At 40.4% G+C, this 20516-nt stretch overlaps 1 protein-coding gene across 1 annotated transcript in view; it reads right to left on the bottom strand.

The window, feature by feature from the left end:
• The window catches only part of MYO16 (myosin XVI), a 418102-nt gene that overhangs the window by 301439 nt on the left and 96147 nt on the right, over nucleotides 1-20516 (bottom strand). The window contains exons 10-11 of the mRNA XM_081084505.1: nucleotides 14782-14892; nucleotides 4896-4961 (exon numbers count right to left, since the gene is read on the bottom strand). Coding sequence (XP_080940631.1) covers nucleotides 4896-4961; nucleotides 14782-14892 — 177 coding nt within the window. The remainder of the gene's footprint in view (nucleotides 1-4895; nucleotides 4962-14781; nucleotides 14893-20516) is intronic.

Here is a 20516-nt window from a genome sequence, read left to right on the forward strand (position 1 = left end):
ATATTGCTACACAGGATGCCCACTAATTCAACCTAAAAATTAAATCCTTGTTTCTATCTAATATCTGTAATTTCATGGGTTATTACTTGTATACAAGGGGAGTACAAACTATTTGATTCTAATATACATGAACTTCAAAGCATCAAGAATTGTAAAGTTTCATTTTAACCTATTAAAATTTTACTGTAAACTTTATATCAGTGTATATTTTATCAAAATATATTTATTTTCCTCTTACATCCTACTAGTATATCAGAATCAGCTGGAAATGGATGGAAGACTATGATACCCATAATTTATAAATTGTATTTGCCATTTAAAATTTTAATGAAGTGTTCTGGCAAAAATCTCAATGCATTATATTCATTCCTATATTGATAAAGAAATATGTCTCTTCCTGTTTCTCTTCTTTTATCTGCTAGCATGTATTTCTGAAAGAACTGCAAATACCACATATTATTTAAAGCTATAAAGCTGCCATAGTGTTGAGACCCAAAAAACAAACCACAAAATATCAGATTTATTCCATTACAAAATACAATATAATATGGCAGATAATGCCATATTACAAAATTTATGTAAATTTTCCCTGAGACTTAGAATTTTACCTCTAGATCCATGGAAGCATCTAAATTATATAACTGAATTACTTAAAACTCACTTTTGTCTCACCATAAGATTATTGTTCACTCTACAATTAAATGTGACACTATAACATAATCCAGGAACAATACATCAATAGTTAACTTTAAATAATTATATATATATACTAGGGGCCTGGTGCACGAAATTCGTGCACTGGGTTTGTGTGTGTGTGTGGGGGGGGTGAGTGTCCCTCAGTCCTGCCTTCCCCCTCTCACATACTGGGAGCCCTCAGGCGTTGAGCCCCATCACCCTCCAATCGCAGGATCGGCCCCTTGCCCAGGCCTGACGCCTCTGACAGAGGTGTCAGGCCTGGGCAGGGGACCCTCATTTCCCCCCATCACTGGTTCTGCCCCCAGCCCAGGCCTGATGCCTCTGGACCAGGCATCAGGCCTGGGCAGGGGACCCCCAGACCCCTCCGATTGCTGGCTCTGCCCCTTGCCCAGGCCTGATGCCTCGGCCAGAGGCATAGAGCCCCATCACCCTCTGATCACCTGATCGGCCCCTTGCCCAGGCCTGACGCCTCCACCAGAGGTGTCAGGCTTGGACAGGGGACCTCCATCTCCCCCCGATCACTGGCTCTGGCCCCCGCCCAGGCCTGAGGCCTCTGGCCCAGGAATCATGCCTGGGCAGGGGACCCCTATCTCCCTCTGATCGCTTGCTCCACCCCCCGCCCAAGCCTGACGCCTCTGACCCAGGCTTCAGGCCTAGGCAAGGGGACCATCATATCCCCCAAATCCCCGGCTCAGCCCCCCGCCCAGGCCTGATGCCTCGGCCAGAGGAGTTGACCCTCATCACCCTCCAATCACCAATCACCGGATCGGCCCCTTGACCAGGCCTGAGGCCTCCGGCAGAGGTGTCAGGCCTGGGCAGGGGACCCCCAGCTCCCTGTGGTTGCAGGCTCCGCCCCTGCCCAGGCCTAATGCCTCTGGCCTAGGCTTCCGACCCAGGCAGCGGGGACCTGCAGTGGCAGCGGGGGGCACCGCGATCGTGGGCTTCGCTTTAGGCCCAGGCAAGGGACCCCTAGCTCCTAGGACTGCCAGCTTCGACCGTGCCCAGCTCCCATCGCTGGCTCCACCCCTACTTCCTGCTAACACTGGCCAGAGCGGCAAAGGTGCCTGATTCTCCAATCATGGCTGGGGGGCAGGGCAAAGGCGGCCCCAGGGCCTCCTTTGCCCTGCCCCCCAGCTCTTAGCTCCCCCCTGGGTTTCCGATCACTGTCAGTGGCAGGGGGCTTCTTCCTGCTTTCCCTTTCGCCTCCCTGCATTGTGCCTACATATGCAAATTAACCGCCATCTTGTTGGCAGTTAACTGCCAATCTTAGTTGGCAGTTAATTTGCATATAGCCCTGATTACCCAATGAAAAGGGTATTGTCGTACGCCAATTACCATTTTTCTCTTTTATTAGTATATATATATATATATATATCTGAAAGACACGTACAGAATTAAAAATAATGCAATTTTAACCAAGCTTAGATATTTGAAGGCAAATGATCTTCTGACACCAATGCAATAAAAATAGAAATGGCCCATTTTATTGTAGCTATAATAAAGTAGTTGGAAACAGACTAATGATCTTGCCATGAACAACTACTAATATAAGAGCTGGATAAAAATATAAATTAAACTCCTAATTGGAGGCCTCTGAAGATCACCAAAGCAGCAAAGACTTAAGGAATAAAGATCTTAGAGAATATCAAAATGCACTGAACCAAACAGGATCTTCTGCCTACCTTTTTCTCATAGCACATTACCACTTTGCAGAATAAAGCTCAGAGGCCTCGTAGAAACTAAATGTAAGTGTCTAAAGAGTTAAGCAGAGATTTCAGCAGTTTAACACTGCTAGGAAGACACAATTTCAAGTTCAGGTCTTAGTAACAAAGGAAAGCCTAGGTGGACATCCTCCCTATTTCTCAGTTGAGACCTTTAAGGGGGCCCGGCTTATGCACAAGAGCAAACACGAAGTAAAAGAACTGTACCAGAGTCAAGACCATCTGCTATAATTTATCTATCCACTAGGACAAAAAACATTAAAAATTCTTTGGACAAAGCTAATAACATCCCAGCCTCTATAAATAAAAGGTTCAGTATTCAAACAATGTTTTCCAGGACTGTCTGTAAATAACATCCATGTAATACAAACCAATTGACAAATACACACACACACACACACACACACACACACACAAACACACCCAGATATCATCTACACTAATAAAAGAGAAAAATGGTAATTGGCGTACGGCGATACCTTTTTCATTGGCTAATCAGGGCTATATGCAAATTAACTGCCAACTAAGATTGGCAGTTAACTGCCAACAAGATGGCGGTTAATTTGCATATGTAGGCACAATGCAGGGAGGCGAAAGGGAAAGCAGGAAGAAGCCCCCTGCCACTGACAGTGATCGGAAACCCAGGGGGGAGCTAAGAGCTGGGGGGCAGGGCAAAGGCAGCCCTGGGGCCGCCTTTGCCCTGCCCCCCAGCCATGATTGGAGAATCAGGCGCCTTTGCCGCCCTGGCCAGTGATAGCAGGAAGTAGGGGTGGAGCCAGCGATGGGAGCTGGGCACGGTCGAAGCTGGCAGTCCCAGGAGCTAGGGGTCCCTTGCCTGGGCCTAAAGCGAAGCCCACGATCGCGGCGCCCCCCGCTGCCACTGCAGGTCCCCGCTGCCTGGGCCAGACGCCCAGGCCAGAGGCGTTAGGCCTGGGCAGGGGCGGAGCGTGCAACCGCGGGGGGCTGGGGGTCCCCTGCCCAGGCCTGACACCTCTGCCGGAGGCCTCAGGCCTGGTCAAGGGGCCGATCCGGTGATTGGTGATCGGAGGGTGATGAGGGTCAACTCCTCTGGCCGAGGCATCAGGCCTGGGTGGGGGGCGGAGCCGGGGATTTGGGGGATATGATGGTCCCTTGCCCAGGCCTGAAGCCTGGGTCAGAGGCGTCAGGATTGGGCGGGGGGTGGAGCAAGCGATCAGAGGGAGATGGGGGTCCCCTGCCCAGGCATGATTCCTGGGCCAGAGGCCTCAGGCCTGGGCGGGGGCCAGAGCCAGTGATCGGGGGGAGATGGAGGTCCCCTGTCCAAGCCTGACACCTCTGGCGGAGGCGCCAGGCCTGTGCAAGGGGCCGATCAGGCGATCGGATGGTGATGGGGGTCAATGCCTGAGGGCTCCCAGTATGTGAGAGGGGGCAGGCTGGGCTGAGGGACACTCTCCACACACACACACACACACACACACACACACACACACACACACAGTGCACAAATTTCGTGCACCGGGCCCCTAGTTAGATACTATAATTAGATTAGATTTGAGATGCTATTATCTAGTATTAGAGCTACTAGATTAATAATGGTATTATTATTAGAGTTATCAGGGACATATTTTAAAATAAGTTTTAACATGTTTAAGAAAATAGGTGGCAAAACAAAATTTTCATCAGAGAAATGAAATCTCTATGTATAAAATAAAAATTTTAATATTGATAAAAAACACCCGATGTCAATAATTTAATAGATGGTTTTAACTGTAGTTTCAAAACAATAGAAGAGAGAATTAACCTAGTCATTCTACTAACCAGAATGTAGATTAAAGTGAAGCAATGTAGAAAATAGAAAAAATCAGTTTATATTTTTATAAAATTCAAACAACAAAGAAAAAACTCATAATAGGAAACAGATATCTTTAACTGAATAATAAAATTGTGAAATATTAAAGATGTAGAATTTAGTAAAGTTGTGCTGAAAGCAAAATAAAAAGCCTCAAATATGGATTCAGAAAGGCAAACAATCAATGACAGAACTTTACAACTTAAACAACTATCAAATTAAACTCAAAGGAAGTAGAAGGAAATAATAAAAAGAAAAAGAAATCAATTGAACACACAATAAGTATACATTTGAAAAAAATTTAAAGTCAGGAGATTTCTTTGAAAATATTAAAACAAATATGAATTACTAGAAAATTGACTTCAAAAAGTCAGAGAAGACTTAAATTGCCAACGTATAAAATGGAAAAAATCACTCAAAATGTTAAAAACATTAAAAATTAGTATTATGAATAATTGAATGCCAAAATAGTTAAAGATTAAAAATGAAGAAGAGAATCATTATGCAACAACTTAATTTAGAACTTTCTGAAAATTTTGACTTTACCTATTGTTATGATTTTTCTTCTTAATAGGTCATTTGATATAAACAGGATTGTCTGGTGAGTATTATTCTACACTGTTAAATGGTATTTTAAATTTTATACTCACCATGGTGGAATAAATTGGAAGCTCCTTGAATGGGTTAACAAGTAAGAGGATGTCCCCAATGAAAGTCTGTTAAAGGAAGAAGATATAAATAGTGTTTGACCCATATAAATAGCACATTTAAAGTTAAAAATCACTCTACAATATGAAGAATAAGGAAAAACTATGCTCTTAACATTTTTTCAATTGTTTAACTTTATAAATAAATAGACAAGTGAAATTCAAATAAAATCAAGCTAATATATTTGTTCCACTGAACACACAAATAAAGGTGACATAATTGGATTCTGAGAACTAATCTTAAAGTGTTTTTATGAGAACCAGACTGGATAAAAAAATATAAAATTAAAACACATAGCAAAATATAATGGAAGAAGTAAACGGGGTAGTAATGAGTTCTATGTTGCTATAGAATAATAATAAAATGCATAACTGAGAAGTTCATAAAGGAAATGAAGATACCTTTAACTAAAAGGACAACTAATGAGATATAAAGGCACATAAAACAGATGGAACAAATAGATACCAAATAATAAATTATAGATTTAAAACCAAATACATCAGTACTTGCATCAAATGTAAAGCTACTAAATACTCTCAATTTTTTTTTAAAAAAAGGTTATAAACTGGATTAAAATACTGTGTGCTACTCTAAAGAGAAAACACTTTACATATAAAGGATAATACATTTAAAAGTTAAAGTATGGCCGAAACCGGTTTGGCTCAGTGGATAGAGCGTCGGTCTGTGGACTGAAAGGTCCCAGGTTCGATTCCGGTCAAGGGCATGTACCTGGGTTGTGGGCACATCCCCAGTAGGAGATGTGCAGGAGGCAGCTGATCGATGTTTCTCTCTCATCGATGTTTCTAACTCTCTATCTCTCTCTCTTCCTCTCTGTAAAAAATCAATAAAATATATAAAAAAAATAAAAGTTAAAGTATGAAGCAAAATATCCATTCAAACAATAACAGCAAAAAAAGTGGTTTAGCAACACTCAATTAATAGAAAATATGCTTTGAGGTAAGAACCAGTACCAGTGATAAAAAGGGACATTTCACAATGATAAAATAAAGCAATCAGGAAGATATGCAAGTCTAAATTTCTATGAGATTGAAATCTAGGATAAAATATCTGAAGCAGCAACAGCTGTTAGAAGAAAAACATGAATTCACAATGATAGTGAGGAATTTTAACAGGTTTTTTTTTCTTAGTAACTCACAAATAAGCAGACAAATTTTTGAAATAAGTAATCAACAAGTTGACCAATTGAATAATGTTACCAGAAACTGCATAAACTAGTTTCATTACATTTAAAAGACTTGAGTCACACAGAGTATATTCTCTGATCATGGTAAAATTAAGACAGAAATTAATAATGGATACCTATAAAATCAGCAAACATCTATAAGAGAAATACATAAAATACCTTTCCACAAAGAAAACTTAGACTTCTCTCTCTGGTGAATTCTTCCCAACATTGAAGTACAAAAATAAACAAATCTTATACAAATAATTCAAGAAAATAACAGAAGAAAAAACATTTCACTTTAAGAGGCCTGCATAAGCTTGATATTAAAAACATAACTAGTATATTGAAAGAAAATATACAGGCTATTCTCTCTCATTAAAATACATGCAAAAATTCTGAGCAAAACATTGACAAACTGAATTGCAATAATGCATTCAACAGATAATAGATTTCAACCAAATAAACTTTATTCTAGTAATGGAATGTTGGCTTCACATTAGAAGATCAACTCATATTACTAAGAAGTAAAGAACAAAAGTTACATGATGGTCTCACTAAATGCTGAAAAAAAAACTTTAAATACATTTAATGCCCACTTTTGATTTAAAAACAATAACTATGAAACCTATTAATTCAATAGATCTTTCTTAATCAAATAAAAAGTAACTACACATGGCATCGCTACCACAAACAACATGCTGAATGATAAAATATTGAGACCTTTTTCTCCTGGATACAAAAATGAGACAGTTCTAGGTACAGTGGGGCCTTGACTTACGAGTTTAATTCATTCCGTGATGGAGGTCATAACTCAGATTACTCGTATGTCAAATCTTAAAGTGAATGAGTGAGACATGTGATGCTGGGCTGATGTTGTGGCGTTCACTGTGACATTCACTACACCAACTAGCGGTGGGGTATCTGAAGCTGGCTCATAACCCGAATTTTAGCTCGCAACTCAAAGCAAAAAATCGGCCGAGAGACAGCAAACTTGTTCGTCGGGACACTTGTAAGTCAAGGCCCCACTGTAAATGCCCCACAGAAATACTTATCTATGTGTGCCTCCAAAAAGACATAAGATAGTTTTTAACAGTGTTATTTACTAGAGGCCCAGTGCACAAATTCATGCACGGTGGGGTCCCTCGGCCTGGCCGGCAATTGAATCCTATCTTGGCGGGCTGGCCAACAGGGGGAGGGGCCGCAGGAGGTTGGCAGACTGAGTCCCCCATCAGGGCCAATGGGGGAGTGGCTAGGGGGCGAGGGGAGGGGCCACGGGAGGTTGGCTGTGGGAGCGCACTGACCATCAGGGGGTATCTCCTGCATTGAGCGTCTGCCCCATGGTGGTCAGTGTGCATCATAGCAACTGGTCGACCAGTTGTAACAGTCACTTAGGATTTTACATATATATAACCTTAATATGCAAATAGACTGAACGGCAGAACAACCAAACAACCGGTCACTATGACGTGCACTGACCACCAGGGGGCACGCACGGAACATGGTGGGCGTCCACAGCAGGCAGCAGAGAACGGAATTTGGTGGGCGTCAGCCATGGCTGGATGGTGGAGCAGGTGAGCGGAGGTGCCAGATCAAGGCAGGGTGCTGGTCACTGTCATTGGGGCAAACCTCTGGTGGTTACTCAAAATTCTTTGCTCCCACATGTCGCAGTCCCACCCGGCGCTTGTACCTGCTGCTGGTGCCAGCCCCGTTCGCACCCACTGCCTGCGCCAGAGCCGCCACTCACACCCGCTGCCAGCACCCGCTGCCAGCCCGGATCGCTCAGTGCTGTCAGTGGGCGCAAGCAGCGGCTGCTGGCCCCGATTGCCCCTGAGGGATTCTCCACCTCCCCTGCTCCTGAGAGGGGATCGAGCAGCAGGCATTGCTGCGCCAGCCCCGCTCTCACTTGCTGCTGGCGCCGGCCCCAATCACTCTGCACCCTCAGCAGGTGTGAGCGATGCCAGCACTGTCAGCATGTGGGAGCAGCAGCGGCAGGAGTGGGGCTGCAGGCAGACAGGGGACTGGTGGCCAAGGCAGGAGGGGCCAGGCAGGGGCGCAGAAGATGGGCCGAGACCTGCCCCTGTGCCCACTGAAGCCTCGCAATTCACAGTTCCTTTCAAAGTGCACGAATTCATGCACTGAGCCCCTAGTATATAGATAATAACAAAAAAGTGAAAATGACTCAAAGGTTCCTCAACTGTAGAGTCAATTAATAAATTAGGATATAATCACATAATAGTTTATTGTATAGGAATAAAAGTGGATAAGTAGTGTTACAAGGAACAGTATAAATACAAGAAACAAAATGATAAATAAAAGATGAAAAACACAAAAGAGAATACAGACAGTCCTTGGGTTATGTCAAACTCAATGTACGTAGTTTCATGGTTATGTCGCCATCTCCCATCCTATCTAATAATAGAGAAACATGGTAATTAGCCGTACCTCTGCTACCCTTCCCATTGGCTAATCAGGGAGATATGCAAATTAACTGCCAACCAAGATGGCGGCCGGTAGCCAGGCAGCTTGAAGAGAACAGGAGGCTTGCTTGCTTCAGTGACGGAGGAAGCCAACGTTTCCCGCCTGCCTTGCCGGCCTCTGAGCTTGCAGTTTGAAACATTGTTACAAATATAGAAGCTAAACAAAACCCCAGAAACCTGCTTTCAGCCAGCCGGGCTTCAGCCAGCAGGACAGCACCATTGTTTCAATTATAGAACAAACGCAGATCCCTGCTTTCAGCCAGCCAGGATCTCAGAGCTAGAGTGAGAAGGACCACAACAGTGTTATAATTATAGAACCCAAACAAACCAGATACCTGCTTTCAGCAGCCGAGGCCTCAGAGCTGGAGCCAAGCCTCAGAGTTAAAGCTGGCCCAGAATAAAAAAAATTTAAAAAAAGGACAGGTTGGGAGCTTCAGTCACCCGCCAGTCTGAAAATGGCCCTCAGCCCCTCACCCAGACTGGCCAGGCACCCCAGTGGGGACCCCCACCCTGAAGCGGGTGTGACCAGCTGCAAACAGCCATCATCCCCTCACCCAGGCTGGCCAGGCACCCCAGTGGGGACCCCCACCCTGATCCAGGACACCCTTCAGGGAAAACCAGCCGGCCCCCACCCATGCACCAGGCCTCTAACCTATATAGTAAAAGGGTAATATGCCTCCCAGCACCAGAATCAGAGGAGCAGTGAGGCCTCCCAGCACCAGGATCAGCAGAGCCGCGAGGCCTCCCGGCACCGGGATCAGCGTGACAAGGGGCAGCGACCAAACCCCCTGATCGCCCTGCGGCTCTGTGTGTGACAGGGGGAGGGGCCACAACCCCCTGATTGGCCCTGCTCAGTGTGTGACAGGGTGCAGTGCCCCAACCCCCTGATTGGCCTTGCTCTGTGCCTGATAGGGGGAGCTCCCCAACCCCATGATCGCCCTGTGGCTCTGTGTGTGACAGGGTGCAGCGCCCCAACGCCCCCCCCCATGGGCCCTGCTCTGTCTGTGACAGGGTGCGGCGCCCCAACCCTCTGATCGGCCCTGCTCTGTGTGTGACGGGGTAGAGCCATAACCTCCCCATTGGCCCTGCTCTGTGGGTGATAGAGGGTGGCGCCCCAACCCCCTGATCTGCCCTGTTCTGTGTGTGACAGCGGGCGGTGCCCCAACTCCCCTATCGGCCCAACTCTGTGTGTGACAGGGGGGAGTTCTCCAACCCCCTGATCGGCCCTGCTCTGTGTGTGACAGGGTACGGAGCCCCAACCCCCCTGATGGGCCCTGCTCCGTGCGTGACAGGGGGTGGCGCCGCAACCTCTCCATCGACCCTGCCTTGAGTGTGACATGGGGTGGTGCCCCAACCCCCAATCAGCCCTACCCTGAGCGTGACTAGGGGTGGCATTGCAACCTCCTGATCCGCCCTGTTCTGTGCATAACAGGGGGTGGTGCCCCAGCTCCCCAATCGGCCCTGCTCTGAGCCCGACCAGAGGCTGCACCTAGGGATTAGGCCTGCCCTCTGCCACCCAGAGCAGGCCTAAGCCAGCAGGTCATTATCTCCCAAGTGGTCCCAGACTGCGAGAGGGCACAGGCCGGGCTGAGGGAGCCCCTCTCCCCCCCGAGTGCACAAATTTTTGTGCACCAGGCCTCTAGTTTATTTATAAAAAACAAAAAGTTCCATCATTTCCACATATGTACATATGAGCTTTATGTTTTTTATTATTTATTTACCACAAGTAATGGTCAGGAATTGTTATCTTTCTTTTGATTCTTTTTTTTTTTTCTGTTTCACTTCATTACTGCTGTGTATGTGCTCCATGTGAGTGATGTAGGTGCTTACGTAGGTGGGTTCCGACTTACGGCGAAAATCACATTACGTAGAGCTGTAGGAACGGATCTCCAATGTAACCCAAGGACCTACAGATAATTGATGATTTCTTTTATGTAAAATTAAGAAAACAGACAAAACTATTTGCTAGCCCAACATGTCAGAAACTTTTGTGATGATCAGGGTGGCTTGGGGAAGGGGCTTCTTATATTACATTTCTTTATGAAACTGCTGATCATACATGTGCATTCAACAAATAAAAATTCATGTAGCTATGCACTAATAAATTGTGCATTATTCCCTTTATATGTTGTAATTCAATACAAAATTTACTTAAAAGGATTGGTGAGAATTTTATAGCCTAGTAAAGAAGAAAAGAAATGAAAGTGAAATAATTGAGCTGAAAGGAGACCTTATTCATTTAGTATCTCAAAATTAGTCTTATTCCATAGAATAAAAATGAAACTAGAAAATAGACTGAGGGATAACTGAGAAATCTGTTAGTTAAGATAAAAAATTTTTTTTAAATAAAATTAAAATAGAGTAACTCCAACCTGCATTTTCCTATTATAAGATAAAACCTGTTTGTATTGGTCTAATTACTAAAGAAAATTGAGATTGTCTTTGATAATATATTTTTGATGAATAAAAAATAATTTATGAAAATGTGATCTGAATGTTAATGGTAGTCACAAAAATGATTTCATATAGGTTTATACCATAATCTGAAGAGGCCATTTTGATAAAATGGAAAATTTTAAATTTACTGCAGAAAAATAATTTTTAAAATTACAGAAATGTAAAGATTTCCCTTACCTCATTTTTCTAATACATTACTTTTTTAATAACTTACACATGTCAAGTGTTCAAACGCATTTTTTAGGCTGAATGGAATTACATGCAACTATATGGCAGACACTGCACAGCATAGCATTCTGTAGTGAGACTTTAAATAACTAGGCTAGCTTGGAAAAGATGTGTCCATCAACATAATTTCAAATAACCTGGAAGTGAGGGAGACCTCAACTTCTGACAGCAGCTGGTGAACTCCCACCTCTGGAGATGCTCTTAAAAAGAAGACCTGCTGCCTCGAAGTAGGCCACCTTGAAGGGAACAGTAAGTTATTAAGTGGCTGAGATGAGCCAGGCTCTAGACTTGGCTAATGAGATGTTACAGAATTTATTTTTGTTTTGTAGAGTTTCTTTTCTTTATGAGTCTCAAGTTCCACTAGTGTGTTTGTGAAGAGAGTATCGCTTGCATACTTATCAGCCATCCATGAAGAGATGTGATTGCATCTTCTATTCTCTCTGTGACTGTTGACAATAATTGTTTGGGAAATGCAATGCCTTTATTCTATGCATTTCCCAGCAAGCAGATGTCTCATCCTCTGCAATTCATTTTCTGTTTGATGATGTGAGAACTTCCTACTGCTAGAGACTGTATGGAAACTACCCAATTTGATAGCTAAATGAAATGCTGTACACTTAGTTAAAAGAGCAATTTACAGATTATTTTGTTTTGTTATTTTTAAAGATTTTTTTAATATATTTTATTGATTTCTTACAGAGAGGAAGGGAGAGAGATAGAGAGTTAGAAACATCGATGAGAGAGAAACATCGATCAGCTGTCTCCTGCATACCCCCAACTGGGGATGTGCCCGCAACCCAGGTACATGCCCTTGACCGGAATCGAACCGGGGACCTTTCAGTCCGCAGGCCGACGCTCTATCCACTGAGCCAAACCGGTTTCGGCTACAGGTTATTTTGAAAGATCATCTTATATAACAAATCAGACTATTGCCAAAAAAAAAAAAAAAGGATGAAAATCCTTGTCAAGCAATTAACTCAGATGAAATATTTTATCTTGGCTCTGATGGGACAGTGGCAGAAGTGGAAGTCATGTTCTGTGCATATTTTGAAGAAAGTGCTGATGATATTTGCAGTAAAATCAGATATGGGATATGGAAGAAAAACACACGTTAATACTCTTACCAGCACTTTGGCCTGAAAGATGGAAGAAAGGGGATGCCATTAATTGTGCTGCGAGAAGCTACAAAAGGGACATGTTAGGAGGGTGTGTCAAGATCAGACTCTGGAATTTGAATATTTGAATTTTGAGTCATCTATTAAACTAGTGCCTTTATATTTGTGGGAAAGAAACACTTGTTTTTATTTCCAATTCCTCACGGACCAATACTTTTGTAAAACATAATAAAGATGAATTCCTGGACAAATGAAATTGAAAAAGACAAAGACATACAAAATAAAAACCTTGATTCTTATTAGATTGAACAGAAGGAAATTAAACCATTAAATTGCTATGAGCTTCTAAATGCTTACTCTCATTGGAGATTGCTAATAAAGGTCCATCCAATGGTGCATAGGATACACTTTGAGAATCACTTATTACCATTCAATCAATAATGTTTAAATTGCTTGTCTATCCATGAGGGTGAATTCAAACCATAACAAAGAACGCTCATCACAAAACTGTTCCTAGACAATTTAGCTCTTCAATATTTCAAGTACAGAAAATAGGAAACCCATGCGTCACACAGTGGCAAATTTATATTTTATGTGAACTTTAGCAAATCAGGGGACATTAATTCTGATTTTCCAGAGAGCAGAGAGTATCTATGAAGATGGTCCACTGTGTGGAGGAATTAGAGCCATGACTCAGATAAACAGGTAGGAAGTATTTGTTATTTAAGATTAGAACATGATTGGTCAAGACTCTTTTTAAAAAATATATTTTTATTGATTTCAGAAAAGAAGGGAGAGGGAGAGATAGAAACATCAATGATGACAGAGAATCATTGATTGGCTGCCTCCTGCACTCCCCACATTGGGGATCGAGCCCTCAACTCTGGCATGTGCCCTTGACTGGAATCAAACCCAGGACCCTTCAGACTACAGCAGTGGTTCTCAACCTTCCTAATGCCATGACCCTTTAATACAGTTCCTCATGTTGTGGTGACCCCCAATTTTATTGTTACAAATTGAACATAATTAAAGCATAGTGATTAATCACAAAAACAATATGTATTTATATATGTTTTCTGATGGTCTTAGGCGACCCCTGTGAAAAGGTCATTCAACCCCCAAAGGGGTTGCGATCCACAGGTTGAGAACCACTGGTCTACAGGCTGACACTCTATCCACTGAGCCAAAACAGCAAGGGCAATAAAGACATTTCTTAAAAGAAATTCAGCCATTGAGGTTTCAATGCATTCCTAAAGGTTTATAGAAAAGAAAAAAAAAAAGAAAGAATTTGAGCAGTGGTCATCTGATATTACTAAGAAGCTAAAAACAAGAATCAACACAATGATAGGGAAAGAGAATAAAATGGAATAAAAATATTACACAAGTAACGGTAATAACAGACCAACATAATCAGTTTCCTCCACTTTATGCCAATGACTCAATTCCATTAATTTTAAAAGAGGTATTTAATTCTAAGTGTATTTACAGTGGCAGGCAATTTATCCAAGCATTAAAATGCTGCATTGAATTTTCATAAGCTAATCAGCACCTGAGAATTGATGACTTATAAGGGAATCACAGACTTCATATTTCCATGAAAATTACTTAATCAATTTCTCAGCAGACTAGAAAAAAAGGATGTTGTCAAAAAGAGATAGCAGACGTGTGTATAATCAGATTTCACTATAGATATTCTGATTGAATTGCTCTGAGTTGAATATAACAAAATCAAGGAGAGAGAGAAAGAGATTAAGATATGAGATCACATGGTGTCTAAATTATTACTAGTATTGGTAGAATTCACACATATAAAGCAAGGAAGAACCACAGCAAATAAATTCTCCATGCTGTTTGTCATCTGAGCCATATATTTATATCCTATTATCAAATATCCCTGTATACATTATTTACTTTACAAAGATATTTCCTGATAATTTAGAGGAACAATAGCTTATCATTTCATGCAAATAGGGAGGCCGTTTTCCTTGCATAATTAACTTCTCGTCTTTAGTTTCCCTTTTCCAGATGTAGAAGGCTAAATTAAATAAATCAAACAAACAACATTTTCAAAAGTGATTAGCAGATCTGATGGATCAAGCAAGATCTTCCACAGCAAGCATTACAAGAAAGTTGTCTACCCTCAGGATATTAACTTTCAGTTAACAACTCTGAAATTTGGAATTTGCTGAACTTGCCTTAGAATTGCATCAGAAGAATCACCCTGAGCTCTGGAGAAATCCACTGTAAGCCATCAGCATGACCAGAAGCAACAATAAATCCATTACCTGTAATATTTGCAGCACTGAAGAGTAAAAATATGCTGCAAGACAAATGCAGTGCAAAAGGCAATTTCAAAGGCACTTACGTATATCTGATTGTTCCCAAAACGCTTTTGAATTTCATAAAGCAGGCTGCCATCGTTGAGCTCACTGAGTGTTGCTAGGTCATCATTTGGAGCAGGAGGCATTAGCTTGACCTGGGAGAAAAAATAGGAAAGATCAATTCTAATTGCTTTGCAATCAACTTTCTTCACAGTTGGATGTTCTATTTCAATTACATGTCAAAAGTTTAAAAACCACATGAGTTTGAAACTGTTATTAAAAGATGAAATGGCTCACTTATAAGAAACAAAAAAATTCAACAGTCATAGAAAAATACATTCACATGAAAATTTCTGTTGCGTACTCACGAGTGCATTCACACACACACACACACACACACACACACACACACCAAATGTCAGCTTACATCCTCCAAAGACATTAAGTCTATCAAAATCATTTCAGCAGGTTGATCCTTCCTAGTCCCTACTTAAAATTTAGACAGCTCTAAACTGTGCTAAGTCCTTTGTGAGACAAGCAGCTGAAAAAACCTCACGTATTTGCAGTGTTTCCAAAGCTAAAGCAAAACTTTCTCAAATTACTGTTGTTGGCATGGAAGCAATCTGCCTGGAATTTAGTTTCTGCATACATCTATGAGAAGGCCAGATTTTTAAAGTAAACTCTAGAATTTTGGCTTGTGATTTTTATTCTGCTTTACAATGCTTTTAATATTAAAGTAGCTTTGAGATTAAGATAATTTTGTCAAGAAAAAATGCTTTCCTATTTAATGTAATATAGAATAACAGCTTAAAAATTAGACAAGATTAAAAATTAAAAAGATAAATTTGTATTATTTAATTAGATTAAAATCTAGCCTTTATAAGTTAAAAATGGCCAATTTTTAACTTTATATACACAGGATATGCTCAGCAAAGCAAATATTAGATATAATGTGACAATTTATTCTTCTCATGTGAAACACTGAGGAACAAAACAAGAATAATCTTATTAACATTTCTATGAGTTCATAGCTAATATTTTGGTGCCCATAGCTAATATTTTTAAAATATGTTTTTAGTAATTTGAGAGAGAGAGAAACACTGATCAGCTGCCTCCTGCATGCCCCATACTGAGGATTGAGCTTGAAACCAGGGCATGTGCTCCCACTGGAAATCGATCTGGTGACCTCTTGGTTCATGGGATGATGCACAACCAATTGAGCCACACAGGCAGAATGCCATAGTTAATTTGTAATAACAGTAAGTTTATTTTTATAATTAGCATTCATATTTGTATTTACATTTTATATTTGTATCATACATTTAACTATTGGATGTACCATCACTAAATAATTTGATCCTAAATATTACTGTTCAGCTAAATGTTTATAGAGTAAAAAATTTTACACATTTTTAAAAGCTAAATTTAGGGCTCTTTCCCTGACATGAGTGGTTATTTTAAAAAATGCAATCTTTCCCATGAGTTCTTAAATTCAGATCATGGTTATCCAAGACTGTTAATCCTAATGCATTAATAATAGAAACCCAAATTCTTTACTGAGAATTTCACATACTCAGAAGAGTGATTGTTATATCTTCCAGTTGGAAGGGAGTCATGGCAGCAGGCTCTCTTGCACTGGAAAGACAACCATTTGTATAAGTGGCAAACATGATAATCCAATAAAAACATGTTTATTTATTTAAAATTAATTTGTAAAATATCCCAGACCTCAGAATGTCAGGAACAAGCCTCCTCCTCTCCCACAACATGCACACACTCAGCCAACACCTTCAGTTTATTTTCTGTTTTTTGTTGGTAGGATTTAAATAATAAAACGTCTCAAATATCTTTCAGAATTAACCTACCAAGGACATACTAGTATAACACAGTCTTACTAAAATTAGACATTTAACTTGAGGTTAGAAGCACAGCTTTGAGTCTTTGATAGTGTCAGAAATATGGACTTCCATAGTTCAAGAACAGTATAAAAACTGGCACTTGCTGCTGAAGAGAAGTCATCAGGTCTCAGCTCTCCTAAGACTTTCTGGGTTGTCAAAATCAATTCGGGGATTGTGTAATATGTTTTTTTTTAACTTTATATATTTAGTTCCACTTTGAAGAGTCACAGGCCCAAAGTGCGGCCGAGACTAACAGTTCTCAGAGAAGCATGAAAATCACGCAGTGATAACGGCCTCTGCCTGTCCCCTCGGTAGTTTCCCTTTCTGCTTCTTCAATGGTCATGCTAATTCAGGTCAAAATCTTACACACTGATCTGAGGACTGGAATACTGAAAAATGCAAGTTCATCTAAGCCTAAGACATCAATTGTTTGTATTCATCTGGGAGAATGATGTTTAAATCCCAGGGGTATATATTCCTGTGAGATCTTTTTTTTTTAACTTTCTAAAAGAAAAATTTAAACACATTTTACATTCAATATTATTTTGCATTAGTTTCGGGTGTACAGCATAGTGGTTAGACAATCATATACTTTATGAAGTGTTCCCCCTGATATTTCCAGTATCCAATGGGCACCATACATAGTTGTTACAATATTATTGACTGTATTTCCTATGCTGTACTTTACATCCCCATGACTATTTTGTAATTACCAATCTATACTTCTTAATCCCTTCACCTCTTTCACCCAGTGCATGTATACATACACACACAAAATTAATGCACAAATATATACATATCCATGCATAACAAGAGATAAGCCAAAAATATGGCTGCAACAACTTTGAACAATGCAATGATAAGACAAAAGTCTCACACAAGTTAGCATTCATATTTAACTCCCAAAGAAATAATAAAAAGAAGAAAAATCAAGAGCAAGATTTGTTTATCTTCGGAAGTAGTAATTTACACTGAGATAATGCTCCTCTGATAACCACAGCTTTAATGAGCTCAACGCAAATCTCTGCATGCATATTCAGGAACAGCATGACTAGCACCAACAGAAGCTCCCCATTTGTTCTGACAAGCCTAGAGGAGCTATTACAGACATCTCCCTGGTATTCTTGAGGGTTTTCATCTTCAGTGGCACAGCTGTTGCATGGGTTAGAGAATATACTAGGCGGACAATAAAAATGTGAAGACTCCCTTGTCTGTTTATAGTAACGAACTGTGACAAATACAGTGTTACATTAGATCAAGGGAAGAATTCCTTCAATTTATCATACCAAGAAACCAAAATGATTAGGAAGAAAGCTTTGATAATCAATCTTAAGCAAGGTTGTCAAAAAGATACATTTTTTATAAAGAGATCAAAAGTATTGTGGCGGCTGATAACAAGTAGAAAGAAGAAGAAAAACATGTCTGTGAATATTTTTATGTTATAGTTGTAAACTCAATAGTGTACACTACCAATGTCTGCCAAATAAGTATTATCATAGTCAAAAAATAGATGGGATAAATATGTAAAATAATAACATCCTCTCTAGAATTCACCATCTTGGTTATTCTGAAGACATAGAAACTAACCATTGTCTATCTCCCCACATATATTTCCAAAATCAGAGATCTAGAACACTAAGTGGACAAAATTCAGGGTACACTTTCAGAAATGTTTTGAGATCCAAAGGAAATATAAATTGGAAAATATTTTAATTCCCTGATTCCCTGTCTCCACTTGTCAACTCTGCTCTGAGCGCTGTCGACTCTGCTGTGCTGTTCGGTGGCTGGTAATTTTGCTCTGCAGGAAGTTAGGAGAACATACACAGGAACTAGAAGGCCCATGGACAGAAGAGATGGTTTGACAAATGGAATAAGGGCAACAAAATTGTTGGGAAGGCAGATTAGGAGGAAAGAACCAAGTGTGCATGAGTGAGGAGAAAAAATAAAATAATGATAATAAAAAAAGAAAAAAACCTAAGTGACTAGGACAGTCATAACAGGGAAAAGGGCATTAATCTGATAACACACTTTGTACTGAATCTCCCAAGGCTGAAGCCCATTACGATGTACGCACATCCTTTACCTGTAAACGGCTTTTTCCTTGCCTTTGTTATTCTGTTAGATGTTTCGTAGTGAAATGTATTAGGTCCTTACACTCACTGTGCCTTGTTTGGCTAAGGATTTATATTTTTGTGTCTGTGGATGTTGGTGTATCTGTGGACTCTAGAAAGAGAATTCCCTCCAATCTCTGAAACCCCTATCCTGCCCATGCAGCCATGGAATGCAAACTCTCTCTCCGACTCACAGAAGTGAGCAGCAGGCCAGAGGGAAGAGGAGCCAGAGCTGCACTGTCCTCAGAAGAGCCCTGGCCGCAGAGTAAAAGAAACAGGTGATTCTAGGTCATTTGCTTCTGCTTCTTGAGTTTAAGTTTGGTCACTTTAAATTCAGTTTGGAATTTGAGTATAAGTATTAAAAGTGTGTAATAACTTGCTCACAGTGGTATTTTGAAGGTTAAAATAATGCAAGTGAAAGCATTTTTCAGCTTTGAAATGTTAACCAATATACAGTATTATTTTGTATTATTATATTCTAAAAAAAACCTATATTTACACTGAAAATAAAACCTGGTTGATATGTTGACTTGATTTATACAAAAATCAAGAGCAGATAAATTAGTGAACAGAGGATTCAACCACTCTAGCCAAACCTAATAGACAGTCTATACAAATAATAATAAAATAATGAATACATCTTGCTGAGATTTTATTTTACTCTTGGCAAAATGCTGTCACCTTACAGCCTTAATCTTTTGTCTTCTTTCTAACAGCCATATAAGGTCAGTGTTATGTATCCATTTCACAGACGGGGCTTAGTGAGGTTAAAGAATTTCCATAGTTGAGAGTTCCAGCAGCAGCCCTAAACCAGAACAAATCTGTATGACTCCATCATTCTCTCTCTTTAGTCCCAGCATAACATGCCTCACTAAATGGAATAAAAATTTGATCTAATTTTAAACCTCAACTATTCTCAAAGGAAAGATGAGAGAAAAGACTGTAGGAAGGTAGGAAACTAAAAATAGAATAGAAGAGGACAGGGCATGAGAGAGGAGGAGATAACAAAACAAAATTGGAAAAGAAGGAAAAATGTCTTACAAGTTTTAAAGCAACTTTAGAAAAATTCTACATTCCCACAGATATTATAATAGCAATTGTTAATGTTGGTGATTATCAGAACCATAAAAAGTTTCAATCAGCCCAGCCTGCATGGCTCAGTGGTTGAGTGAAGACCTATGAACCAGGAGGTCACAGTTCAATTCTCAGTCAGGGCACATGCCCGGGTTGCAGGCTCAACCTAGGAGGCAACCTATCAATGATTCTGTCTGATCATTGATGTTTCTATCTCTCTCTCTCTCCATTTCCTTCCTCTCTGAAGTCAATAAAAATATATATTTTAAAAATTTAAATCAAGCCATGACTATTCATTTATACAGTTACCATTTGACATGACCTACATTTTTCAAAATCCTGGAAGGAGAGACTCTGTGGCCTTTGTTTCAATTCAAAAAATTTTTTCTACATTATGTATTTCTCTTTAAAGTGTTAATCAGAATGTTACTGCTTTAACAAGTCTTTTCTAAAGCCCTCCTATGGGATATAAATGTATGATCTAGGCAGGATTCTTCCTCTGGAAAGAATCACCGATGCACCTCATGGCAAGAACATGTGACAACGTAATGTCCACAGTGGAAGACATGGGTGAATATTAAATAGATAATATACAAACCTAAAACCTGAATAAGCTATTCCCTCTTTAGTACCAAATAGACAGAATATGGTTACAACCACTTTTCATGTCTAGAATACAATTACAAAGAGCTTATA

This window comes from Myotis nattereri (assembly GCF_964212035.1).
Source record: "Myotis nattereri genome assembly, chromosome: 2".
NCBI lineage: Eukaryota > Metazoa > Chordata > Mammalia > Chiroptera > Vespertilionidae > Myotis > Myotis nattereri.